Source organism: Chlorocebus sabaeus, chromosome 18 (assembly GCF_047675955.1).
Source record: "Chlorocebus sabaeus isolate Y175 chromosome 18, mChlSab1.0.hap1, whole genome shotgun sequence".
NCBI classification, from domain to species: Eukaryota; Metazoa; Chordata; class Mammalia; order Primates; family Cercopithecidae; genus Chlorocebus; species Chlorocebus sabaeus.
In genome coordinates, this window is record NC_132921.1 from 59,430,845 (window position 1) to 59,443,388 (window position 12,544).

Below are 12,544 nucleotides of genomic sequence, written 5' to 3' on the forward strand. Positions count from 1 at the left end.
CTTTACTTCTGATTTTACACAGGTAGTTCAGGCACAAGACAAATTCAAAATGCACAAAAGAGTATATGGTGAAAAGTATTTCTCCCTCCCATTCGTATTCCCCAATCACCACCATTATCTGTTGTTTGGGTAGGGATGCTATTTTATACAAATATGATGAAGAATAAATGTTATTTTCATAATAACTATTTATTAATTTTAGAATCAATGTGAGTCAAAATAGTTTTTCAACACTGTTATGGAATTTTATTCTGAGGTACTTTATATTTTCATTAATGTGTCACTTTTCATGATATTGCTATAGTGTTATCTAAAAACATCTTTAGAAAGAAAGATATTTTTAGAAATCTAAGATATTACATTTTAAAAGGTATTCAAGCAAAACTCTAAATTCAGAGATAGATACTTTCTGTAACTTACATTTTCCATTCTTGCTGTGTTCTTTCTCCCACATACTACTTCATCATGTTTGGTGGTGATATCTTTTCCTTTTCCAATAAAGCCCTTTTTAGGAGTGGGAACCGGTTTTGCTAAAGCAATTGAAACAAGCCAGGTATATAAAAATAGCAAAGACTACATTGCTGCATTCAACGTTGTCTGAAAAGACATTTGAATCTAAGAGTAAATTACCAAATGAGATTCAAAGTAAAATATAAAAGTAAGAGTTAATTGAAAAGATTAGTCTTCCTATACCTCTATTCTGCTGCCCCCAGAAAGTAAAAGTTTTGGTACCTGGTCTGTAGGGATCATCACGAGTATCCTGCCAGTCAACTTCATCTTCAGAGCTATCGCTGTCTTCATAAGGATGCACTTTTCGATAATTTTCAAAGGAAATGGAAACTTAAAAAGCAAAAATAGTTGAAGATTTACTTAGGAGCACATTATGAGTGTTTTCTACCACTCAATGGAGTTGTCACAATAAGGTTATAGTACCTTTGCTATCTCCATTGAATTTTTTTTCTTCACGCCTAAGCTGTGCATCATATTCTCTGTCATATTCCATCTGTAGCATCTGAGCCAGCATAAGGTCACTGGACGTATCAATGTTTTCTCCAGTAATAAACGGTCCTTCAGCAACGCTATTCAAAATAAGGCAATATAAACTAATATAATGTACTTAAGTAAACAGAGTAGGAGGTGCCTTTTCCATGTTAAAATTCAATTGCCAATTATCAGAGTAGGAGGTGCCTTTTCCATGTTAAAATTCAAAGAACTCTATCAAACCATTCACCTTCTCCTGCACAGCTAGCCTTAAGACCAATGGCATGCACCTGTGGGAGTACCAACTAGGGTTAAGAGAGCTAGGAGAGAAAGCTAAAGATTCTATAATAAAATCCAAACTGAGACCTAGAATTCATTTGTTCTGAATGCAAGTCTGAGGCTGGGCGCAGTGGCTCATGCCTGTAACCCCAGTAGTTTGGGAGGCTGAGGCTGGTGGATCAACTGAGGTTGGGAGTTCGAGACCAGCCTGACCAACATGGAGAAACTCCATCTCTACTAAAAATACAAAATTAGCCAGGTGTGGTGGCACATGCCTGTAATCCCAGTTACTCAAGAGGCAGGAGAATCGCTTGAACCCAGGAGACAGAGGTTGTGGTGAGCCGAGATTGTGCCATTGCACTCCAGCCTGGGCAACAAGAGCGAAACTCCATTTCCAAAAAAAAAAAAAAAAAAAAGAAAGTCTGGATGTTTCATTCATCCATAATGAAAGAACAGGTAAATATTCATGAAAAGATAAACTCAAAACACTTGATCAAAACTGTACCTCATCTAGTTCAACTGCAACATTAACATGATGTAACTAAAACTCACAGAAACAGTGGTTTGTCCAAGATAATAATGAAAACCAATGCAAAATCAGGACCAACATTCAAATATCAGTGGACTCTCAACATGGTGCTTTCTTCTGCCCTGCTTTTTCCAAACCACTTGTCATGACAATTACTCATCAAATCCTAAAACTCTGCTATAAGTTGCTAGATAAAGTACTTTGTGAATTTTACTTACGCAACTTCAGGAAAAACGGCAGCTTCTTCTTCTAACTGCAATTCTTTGGCCAGCTGTTCACTCATTACATCAGCCAACGAACAAGATATTGTATTCTGAGGGATAGCCCATGGACACTACCAAAAAAGAAAAAAGAACAGCTCAACTCATCATAATGAAATAAAGCACCTCCCATTTTACAAATAATCTTATACTTTGAGAATTAAACTATGTAGTTAAAAACCAGAAATGAATAACTAGCTATTTGCAGATATCATCTCAAAAGTAAAAATATCTCCCAGGTCAAATTTAGTCAAGGATGTATCTAAACTAAAACAGCCAAAAGCACTTTTTAGCCTGCTAAGTAGGTATATCCTTAAAGCTGAGGGGAAGCCTCAGGCCCACTGGCATCCCCCGACTAGCGCATGAGTTCATGTGATTCCTCTTGTTCCGATCCTTGCTCACCAAGCTACTTTCTGCTTATAATCTGATTTCTCAAGTAGATTTTCCTATAGGAGCAGACTATACCAACTAGCACAATTTGAAGCCTAATGGAAAGTTATATCTCATTCTAATTTAAGCATCGAGTCATCTAAGTGTACAAATTATGTCAGCCCCTCTCAAAACATCTTAGGACATACTAAAACAGAAACAAGAACAGGCCAAGTGCGGTGGTTCATGCCTGTAATCCTAGCACTTTGGCAGGCCAAGGTGGGTGGATAACCTGAGGTCAGGAGTTCGAGACCAGCCTGGCCAACATGGTGAAACCCCATCTCTACCAAAAAGACAATTAGTGGGGTGTGGTGGTGCATGCCTGTAGTCCCAGCTATTCAGGAGGCTGAGGCAGGAGAATTGCTTGAACCCGGGAGGTTGAGGTTGTAGTGAGTAGAGATGACACCACTGCACTCCAGCCTAGGCAACAGAATGAGACCCCATGCCACACACACACACACACAAAAAGCAAGAACAAACAACAAAAATTTTATTTTTTATTTTATTTCTTTTTTTTTTTTTTTTTTTTGGAGACAGTTTCCTCTGTCGCCCAGGCTGGAGTGCAGTGGCATGATCTCGGCTCACTGCAACCTCCACCTCCCTGGGTTCAAGCGATTCTCCTGCCTCAGCCTTCTGAGTAGCTGGGTTTACAGGCGTGAGCCACCATGCCCAGCTAACTTTTGTATTTTTAGTAGAGATAGGGTTTTGCCACGTTGTCCAGGCTGGTCTCGAACTCCTAACCTCAGGTGATCTGCCCGCCTCAGCCTCCCAAAGTGCTGGGATTATAGGTGTGAGTCACCAAGCCTAGCCCCAAAATTTTATTTCTGAACTTTAGAAGCTAACAAACAGGCTCTTAAAATAATACCAATACACACAGTAATATTCTGTCAGACCCAGTTGACATTCCTCAGTGACATACTCCTGCCTCAGCCTTCTTGAAATCAAACTGCAGGTTTTATTTCAAATTCATAATTTTTGAAGGGGCAAGATGCTTTACTTAGCAGCAGCAAATGATTACATTTTATAGCCTACTGATTAAGACCTTTAATATTGAGTAAGACGCCTAAGCATCTCCTGAACTTGCCCAGCTCTTTCCATCCCTCTTCTATAACTCTACTCCAAGGTATCCCATTCGCTGGGTTACTTTCAGTGCATCCTAACGAATCTTTCTGCTCTCAGTCTTGGTAGTTTCCATTCTCCACACTGTAATACAGTAATTGTTCTAAAATGCAGATGTGATGGGTTCCATCTCCTTACTCAAAATCTCTTTTATTATTTCCCATTGCTTTTAGGATAAAGTCCAAACTTATTCCTTAACTACTACTGAGTGTCTAATTTAGAAGATAGCATAAAATGATATCTGTTTTAGCCACAAAATTATATGATCAGGTTCAGCCAGTGTAGGCCCTCTAGTTGGTCTAAAGGCCTGCTGCATGACACTCAGAGACAACTGGGCAAGTGACCTTTGTTCAGGTTCCACAGTACTGACATTCAGGAATTTACTTAGCTCAGGCTATTTGGGTGGAGCACCTAAGGGTGACAAACGATAACTATATTTATGCCTGAGTGAATGAGAATCAAGTTGTATCTAGTCTCACCCTGAGATTGAGGAAATACAAGTGGCACCTAGCACGTACCTGCCATACACTGTCACAGAACCGTTCCGGCCTTCTGTAAGGCCAGACTTGGGAGAGAAGAGGCTTCCTGAAGGTCTGCTGTGACTTTCATTCACCCTGTAATTGAGTGGAGAACCCTCTTGGTAAGGATTTTAAGGTCTAGAATCTTGAAGTTTTCTATCATCTGGAGAACATAGCTAATTTTTTGGCCTCATGACTCTGCTGAGTTCCTTCTGTATCCTCTAGGTAGAAGATACAATGCTGTTTAGCCTAGAAATGTTTCATCTGATCAGTTTCAAAGTCCAGGCTCCAAAAGGCAGGTGACTGTCTAACTCAGAATTTTCAATCACATTTGGCTATGACTACCAGTTGCATAACAAACAATATCTGAATATTCACTATATTTAAATAATTTGGTTAAATACACATAACTTACATAGATTACTTAAATCACACAACAATTGAGTAGTTGCAATTCATCCCCATTTTATGGATTTTAAAACTGAGATACATAAAGGCTTTTCTTTTAACCCAAGATAACATCATAGATGGAAGTACCAAGCTCTGAACCAAGGCGATGCCAGGCTGCACTCTTAGCATTTTGCTATACAGCTTCCCTATCCCCTCACCCTGGAATGTGTGAAGCAAACTGCCCTACTGTCTGCAATACAAAATCCAAATTCCCCACCCTAGGCAACACGGCAAGATATCATCTCTACAAAAAAATTTTAAACCTGCCGGGCACAGTGGCAAATGCCTGCAGTCCCACAGCTACTCAGGAGGCTGAAGTAGGAGGAGGATCATTTGAGTCCTATGATTGTGCCACTGCACTCCAGCCTGGGTGACAGAGTAAGACCCTGTCTCTAAATAAATAAAATCCAAATTCCTCAGCAAGGGATGCCCAACTTGCCCTGATTTATCTGTCCAATCTCAACCCTCTTCTATCCTACACTCTAGTGACACTAATTATATGCCAAAGATGGCATACTTAGGCCATGTGCAGTGGCTCACGCCTGTAATCCCAGCACTTTGAGAGGCCATGGCAGGCGAATCACCTGAGGTCAGGAGTTCGAGACAAGTCTGGTCAACATGGAGAAACCCCATCTCTACTAAAAATATAAAAATTAGTATTTTTTAACCTAATTTACACTACAGGCATGGTGGCGGGTGCCCATAGTTCCAGTTACTCAGGAGGCTGAGGCAGGAAAATCACTTGAACCCAGGAGGCAGAGGTTGCAGCAAGCTGAGATCCCGCCACTTCACTCCAGCCTGGGTGACAGAGCGAGCGTGTCTCAAAAACAAACAAAAAAGATGGCATACTTTCCCCACTGCATGCCTTCACACATTCCTTTCTCTACCATTGGTTCTTCTTCCTTCTTTATTTACACCAATTAAATGTCGCCTCCTCTATAAGGCCGTCTCAGTGTTACCAAAGTTGGACCCTTTCCTTTGTGTTCCCACAGCAGTATGCAAACACTGTTAATGCCGAACTCATCACTGTATTAGAGTTCATGCATTAGCCACAATGGAGCATGAGCGCCTTGAACGGTAGAGACTTCTTATCCACCCTCAGAGCCCAGCATAGAGCTTTGGATATAAAGAGGCATTCCAGTATTTCCTAAGCAGTATGTGCCAAAAGAAAACACTGGAGTGATTGGCTGCAGAGGTCTGATGTCTTTCTACATCCCTACTAATCTAATGTCCTTTCCCCCATCTTGGAAAGTCTGCCCTTTTGCCTGCCCACTTCAGAGGCTTCAAGTCTGTTGCCATCTGTCTGCTAAGGTATTAAAGTATTAGCTGACGATCTGTCAGAAGAGGCAAAAATGACAGGCAGGACTTTTGTTATTTTGAGGCAGAGATTGACCTACTCACAGATACCCTGAATCAGAAAGGGAAACGTGTAGAGACCTCAAACAGCACCAAAGCATCCTCGCTGTCCACTCCTACTGACCCTAGACTCTAGAGACTATACTACCCTGTACCAGCTCAAGCGGTCCACCTCACACTGAGGCAACTCCCTTGGGTGAGGTAAATAAGTAAAGATTTCAGATAGGCTGCCACTCCCATACTTTGAAATCAAACCCAAACTCCTCAAGCCAACAATTAAAAGCCCTCCATACACTTTTTCCAGGCTGTGAGAGGGACAGCTTCTGGGGGCGGGAGAAGACCCCCTGGGTTTTCCCTATAGGCACAAGAAGTTTGCTATCCCAAGTGCTCAGAAAATTTGCTGCAGGCTCCTCCTATGAACAGGTACCATAGGTGGTATGTAAGGGAATCCTCTGTCATCTGTGACTCTTCAGTAAGCCGCTCTTTGTAAAAAAGCTAACGAGATGGGGGAAACGTCCTCCATCATCTTGCTCCGTCCTAGCTATCCAAAGTCATTTCCTACTATTCCACTCATCAACACAAACTCCCTATAGTGTCACAATCTGATGGGATGCCTCATACAATCCTTTCCAGTCAGCAATTCTTCTTCAAAGGACATCCATCAAGCTTTCACCAGCCTCTTGGTTCCTTCTTTCCTATTGCTAAATAACCCTAAGACCCACCCTGTTTTCCTCTCCTTTGCAAAACCGCCACCACTGAACTCTGTTCCTTGGGGTTCTTCACTACTACCGCATGCTCCCCCACCTGGCAAGCTGCACATTAGTGGGGAATCATTTCTCTTTCCTTCCACTTCCTAAGATATGACTTTCGCTGCTTGTATCATTGTTTTTTTTAAAGGTTTCCTGCAGACAATTATGGGTAAAGAATCAAGTAAAATTAAAAACGGCAGCTGGGCGCAGTGTTTCGCGCCTATAATACTAACACTTTGGGAGGCTGAGGCGGGCGGATTGCTTGAGCTCAGGAGTTCGAGACTAGCCTGGGCAACATAGTGAAACTCCGTTTCTACTAAAATACAAAAAAAAAATTAGCCAGACATGGTGATGAACACTTGCAGTCTCAGCTACTCTGGAGACTGAGGCACGAGAATTGCCTGAGCCCAGGGGCGGAGGTTGCAGTGAGCCAAGATTGCGCCACTGCACTCCAGCCTGGGCGGCAGAGTGAGACTCTGTCTCCAAAATAAATAAATAAATAAAAGAAACCCAGCAAACATGAAAGAGGCACACAGTAACAAAAATTCAGTCCTCTACTGGAAGCAAGTCAAGAGAAATGTAACCTACAGGAAGGTCCCCTCTCTAATCATACAGCTAGAAGACATAATTTAAGTAATTTTTCTTTTTTTTTTTTTTTTTTTTTTTGAGACGGAGTCTTGCTCTGCCGCCCAGGCTGGAGTGCAGTGGCCGGATCTCAGCTCACTGCAAGCTCTGCCTCCCGGGTTCCCGCCATTCTCCTGTCTCAGCCTCCCGAGTAGCTGGGACTACAGGCGCCGCCACCTCGCCCGGCTGGTGTTTTGTATTTTTTAGTAGAGACGGGGTTTCACTGTGTTAGCCAGGATGGTCTCGATCTCCTGACCTCGTGATCCGCCCGTCTCGGCCTCCCAAAGTGCTGGGATTACAGGCTTGAGCCACCGCGCCCGGCTAAGTAAGTAATTTTTCAACTCAAGACAAGTGTCTGAAAAAAATAATCTGGGACTACGTAACAACACTAATCCATTTTTAAAAATTTTTTTAGAATAGTCTTACTTTAACAGAAAAAAACTGCCAAGACAGTACAGAGTTCCCAAATCCTATACTCAGTAGTTTATCCTATTAACACCTTATTAGTATTCTACATTTGTCACAATTCGTGAACCAATATTGATACTTTTTATTATTAACTAAAGTCCATACTCTACTCAGATTTCCTTAGTTTTTCTCTAACATCCTTTTTCTGTTCCAGGATCCCATTCAGAATACCACATTACATTTAGTTGCCACGTCTCCTTAAGCGCCTCTTAGGCTGTTGAGTTTCTCAGACTTTCCTTGTTTTTGATAACTTTGACAGTTTTGAGGTGTACTGCTAATTTTTATTTATTTATTTATTTTTTACAACTCTCTATCAACAGAGCTACACACTTGCTCACTTTTGCTTACAGTTTGCCAATCCTCCCTTCTTGGAATATCCCCTAAAATTCTTTGTCCACAATAGTAGTTGGGCATTTTGTAACTTGCACCCTGGTACTCTGAGAGAAGGATCCCCAAGAGCCATTCAGAGGGTCTATGATGTCAAAATTTTCATAATAGTAATAATACATTATTTGTCTTTTTAACTCTCATTCCCCCAAGAGTGTGGAGTTTTCCAGAGTCTACATCAGATGTGATGACATCATCACTGATGGCTAATGGAATGTGTGCTTGGTATTCTGGTGTTTTCTAAAATTTTCTAAAGAGTAGATTTAAGATATAATTGCATTTTTAGAGATTAACCCAGTTTGTTCTCAGTATTTCTACTATGCTCTTGTTACCCATCTTCACTGATACCTGCTACAATCTACTTAGCTGTGAGGATGGATTTTCTTCAAATACTTCAACCTCACAACAGGCTGAATGAAAAAAGAAGACAGAAGAATCCAGATGTTAGAGATTTGCAAACATATAAAATACTGTTCACTAATTTTTGTTTTCAGATATAGTTTTCTTTTGGCCAGGTGTGGTGGTTCACACCTGTAATTCTAGCACTTTGGGAGGCCAAGGTGGGAAGATTGCTTGAGGCCACAAATTCCAGACCAGCCTGAGCAACACAGTAAGATCTCAACTCTATTTTTTTATTTGTTTTCTTTTTCTACTTTTCTCACATGTTCTAATCTATTTTTCTAAGTTTTCTTTAAATATAAAAATGTTATTTATGTTAACATATGACCTTTTTTTTAAGCCAGCTAAATTTAGCAGTGGGAAGGTTCTATATCAACTTTAGTGACACTAATGTTAATAAGTTCTGATAACCCACTACCATCAGACTAGCATGACTTTTAAATGACTTAAAATTTTTCTATTTCTCAGTTTTAATTTCAGATATGATAAATATCAATTGATATTATCAATGTAAACAAAAGACATTTGGGGTCCTCAATTTTTAAGGGTATAAAGAAGCCCGGGCCAGGCATGGTGGCTCACACCTGTAATCCTAACATTTTGAGAGGCCAGGCGGAAGGGGGTGGGGTACTGCTTGAGCCCAGGAGTTCAAGACCAGCCTAGGCAACATGGTGAAATCCGAGCTCTACAAAAAAACACAAAAATTGGCCGTGCGCAGTGGCTCACACCTGTAATCCCAGCACTTTGGGAGGCCAAGGCGGGAAGATCACAAGGTCAAGAGATCGAGACCATCCTGGCCAACATGTGAAACCCCATCTCTACTAAAAATGCAAAAATTAATTGGGCATGGTGGCATGCACCTGTAGTCCCAGCTACTCGGGAAGCTGAGGCAGGAGAATCGCTTGAACCCAGGAGGTGGAGGTTCCAGTGAGCCAAGATCACACCACTGCTCTCCAGCCTGGTGACAGAGCGAGACTCTGTCTCAAAAAAAACCAAAAAACGAAAATTAGCTAGGTGTGGTGGCACTGGCCTGTAGTCCCAGCTAATCAGGAAGCCGAGATGGGAGGATTGTTTGAGCCTGCCAGGTCAAGGCGCAGTGTGAACTGTGATTAGGCCACTGCACTCCAGCCTGGGTGACAGAGTGAGACCCTGTCTCAATTAAAAAAGAAAGAGGCCGAGGCAGGCGTATCACAAGGTCAGGAGATCGAGACCATCCTGGCTAACACAGTGAAACCCGTCTCTAGTAAAAATACAAAAAATTAGCTAGGTGTGGTAGCAGGCGCCTGTAATCTCAGCTATTCGGGTGGCTGAGGCAGGAGAATAGCTTGAACTTGGGAGGCGGAGCTTGCAGTGAGCCAAGATCACGACACTGCACTCCAGCCTGGGTGACAGAGTAAGACTCTGTCTCAAAAAAAAAAAAAAAAAAAAAAAGAAAAGAAAAGAAAAAGGAAGAGGCCGGGCACGGTGGCTCACACCTGTAATCCCAGCAGTTTGGGAGGCCGAGGCGTGTGGATCACTTGAGGTCAGGAGTTCGAGACCAGCCTTGCCAATACGGTGAAATCCTGTCTCTACTAAAAATACAAAAATTAGCTGGGTATGGTGGCCGGCACCTGTAATTCCAGCTACTCAGGAGGATGAGTCACAAGAATTGCTTGAACCCGGGAGGCCTAGAGGTTGCAGTGAGCGGGAGCAAACCACAGTACTCCAGCCTGGGTGATAGAGCACCTCTCCGTCTCAAATGAAAGAGGCGAGGGGAAGAGAGAAGGGAGAGGAGTGGGGAGGGGGGAAGAGGAGGGGAGAGGAGAAGAAAGGAAGGAAAGGAAAGAAGGAGGAAGGAAAGAAAGAAAAAAGTACTGACTAAAAAGTTTTGAGAATCCTTCCATTTTTCAAAACCCTCCTAAAATCTTCACCTCCTCCATGTAGGCTTCTGTCACTTTGGTTTTCTGAAAGGTTAGAGTGAAAAAGGATTAATGATAGTACTTTCAGCCTGTTTCTAATTGTTTTGCCTTTCAAAACACTGTCCTCCCAATAGACAGCATCTATAAATTCCAGAAGCATTTTTGTTGCACAACGAAAATGGAATTGTATAGTTCTGACGATGTACACTTAAATAAAAATATGACTGTTAAATATTTTATTACTGAATTAGTTTCGTAAGTGAAATTTGTTCTGAGATTAGGATGTATTCTGAATACGGTTTGTCTCATTTGACATTTTTACCAGCCTTTACCAATGCTTAACTGAAGGACTTTAACATACAAAGTATATATTTATAATACTAGTCTGTCTACTGATTTCATCCTTTTATGTCTACTAATCTTGACCTTGTAAACAAGGCTTTAACGAAAAATAAGCAAAATAACATGCGGAGGGTAACCACATTTGTCAATGCAGTATCTCAGATTCTTCCAACAGTTGTATGAGAACTTTTATAAAATTAACTTTCCTTTACTTAATAGCTAATTATTGACCCTTTTCCTGTTAAGACCTAGCCTGAAGATCTAATAAGTTTCACAGGTGACCTTTTAAATGGGAACAAATATTCTGTGTTAGCATGTAAAGAACAATTATGAAGCTAAAAAAGCTAGACTCCTTCACGACCTTAATTTGTGGAACAAAAAATCCCAATGGAAGCACTCGGCTCTCAAGCAAACCCTCCATAAAGTGGCAGAAAAGTATTTTCATCCATATAATCAAAGTATCATGAAAAGGACCTGCCTGGAAACCAGAAAGCAAATGTGAAATAAAGGTCTTTAGTTTGCCATTCTATGAAAAAGTTTAAACGTCAAAGCTTAGGCAGATCATGAAATTCATAACCACTTTACAGTCCGTGGGGTGCACATGAATATTAGCGTCGACGGAGGAGGGTGCGCCTGGGTTTTATCTTTTACTACTTCAAAAACAAGAAATTTCCGAACTGGGATAACCACACTTGACAAATTAAGTAAACAGCTCCCTAAACCAACTTTCTGTCTGGCTAGCTGTGTATTCGGCTGACTCACTTGGCCCGTGAAAAACAAGATTGTGCTTGTTTCCCCTCCAGTATCAGCGTGTGTAAGCCAGTCCTGCTCAAATACATGCTACGGCGATACAGAGAGTACGCTGAAGAAACAGAGAGCCTTAACCACTCAAGGTGGCATTTGGGAGATCCAGCCGCCCTCCGCCCCTCTTTCCGCTCCCTCCATCCCCACCCCGGAACCCCCGCGGCCAGTGCCCCCTTGCCAAGGTCGGCGGGGTCCCGCCCCAGAACTTGCCGAGTCCCCCACGAAGCCGCCCTTTCCGAGCCTTCCGAGAGAACCAGCCCTTGTGACCAAGGCAAGTACTCCAGCCTCGTCTGCCACTTACCTTGCTGGGTCCCCAGGCCGCAGCCGGCCCGGGCTCAGGCGATGCCACTCCTACCAGATCCATTCTGGGATGAAGGCAGAGACAAGAACAGAGCAGAGAGGTGGCAAGATGGGAAGCAGGCTCCGCCGAGGAGACAGGCGGGGCAGGGACAACTGGCTGCTGATGCCGGAGCGGAGGTGACAGATGGCGGCGACGGCGGCGGCCGCGTCCGGAACTGGATCTCTCCTCTTCCGCCCTCTTCGCTGGGACAGTCGCTTGCAATTGGCCACACGCCCCTAGCTCCTCCTTAAGGCACCTTTCCCCGCCCCCGGGCGGGCTACTTCCGGCCGCTGACCGCCGGGCTCGGGGAAGCAAGGATCAGCTGGCTGTCGCTTGGTGTCACGTTGCCTATGTCGGGCAGGGCATGGCAAGAACTGGGTCTGGCTTCCTTTGGCCCAGGCTCTGCCCTGTCCCCGCACTGCCATCTCCTTGGCACCCCGAGACTGCCGCTGGATCTAAACTAGATTAGACTGGTGGATTGTAAATAAACAAACTAGGCTCTCTCTGTTCATTCATTATTTCCTGGAGCAGTTCTGAACTGGGATGACTTGGGAGACAGCAAATGGCAGGTTTATAGAGGGAAAAGGCCTGGAGAGGACGGTCGGAGTTTGT

The 12,544-nt window shown here is 42.9% G+C and overlaps 1 protein-coding gene across 2 annotated transcripts in view; it reads right to left on the reverse strand.

Annotated features, from left to right (window-relative positions):
• RIOK3 (RIO kinase 3) overlaps positions 1 to 12,104 on the reverse strand; it is a 29,380-nt gene extending 17,276 nt beyond the window's left edge. The window contains exons 1-6 of one of the 2 annotated variants that reach the window (XM_037982442.2): positions 11,894 to 12,104; positions 4,116 to 4,211; positions 2,008 to 2,123; positions 934 to 1,079; positions 733 to 840; positions 421 to 530 (exon numbers count right to left, since the gene is read on the reverse strand). In XM_037982442.2, the coding sequence (XP_037838370.1) occupies positions 421 to 530; positions 733 to 840; positions 934 to 1,079; positions 2,008 to 2,072 (429 nt within the window). In that variant the 5' untranslated portion in view covers positions 2,073 to 2,123; positions 4,116 to 4,211; positions 11,894 to 12,104. The remainder of the gene's footprint in view (positions 1 to 420; positions 531 to 732; positions 841 to 933; positions 1,080 to 2,007; positions 2,124 to 4,115; positions 4,212 to 11,893) is intronic. The other variant, XM_007974459.3, reaches the window with a different exon arrangement.
• Positions 12,105 to 12,544: the final 440 nt, after the last annotated feature.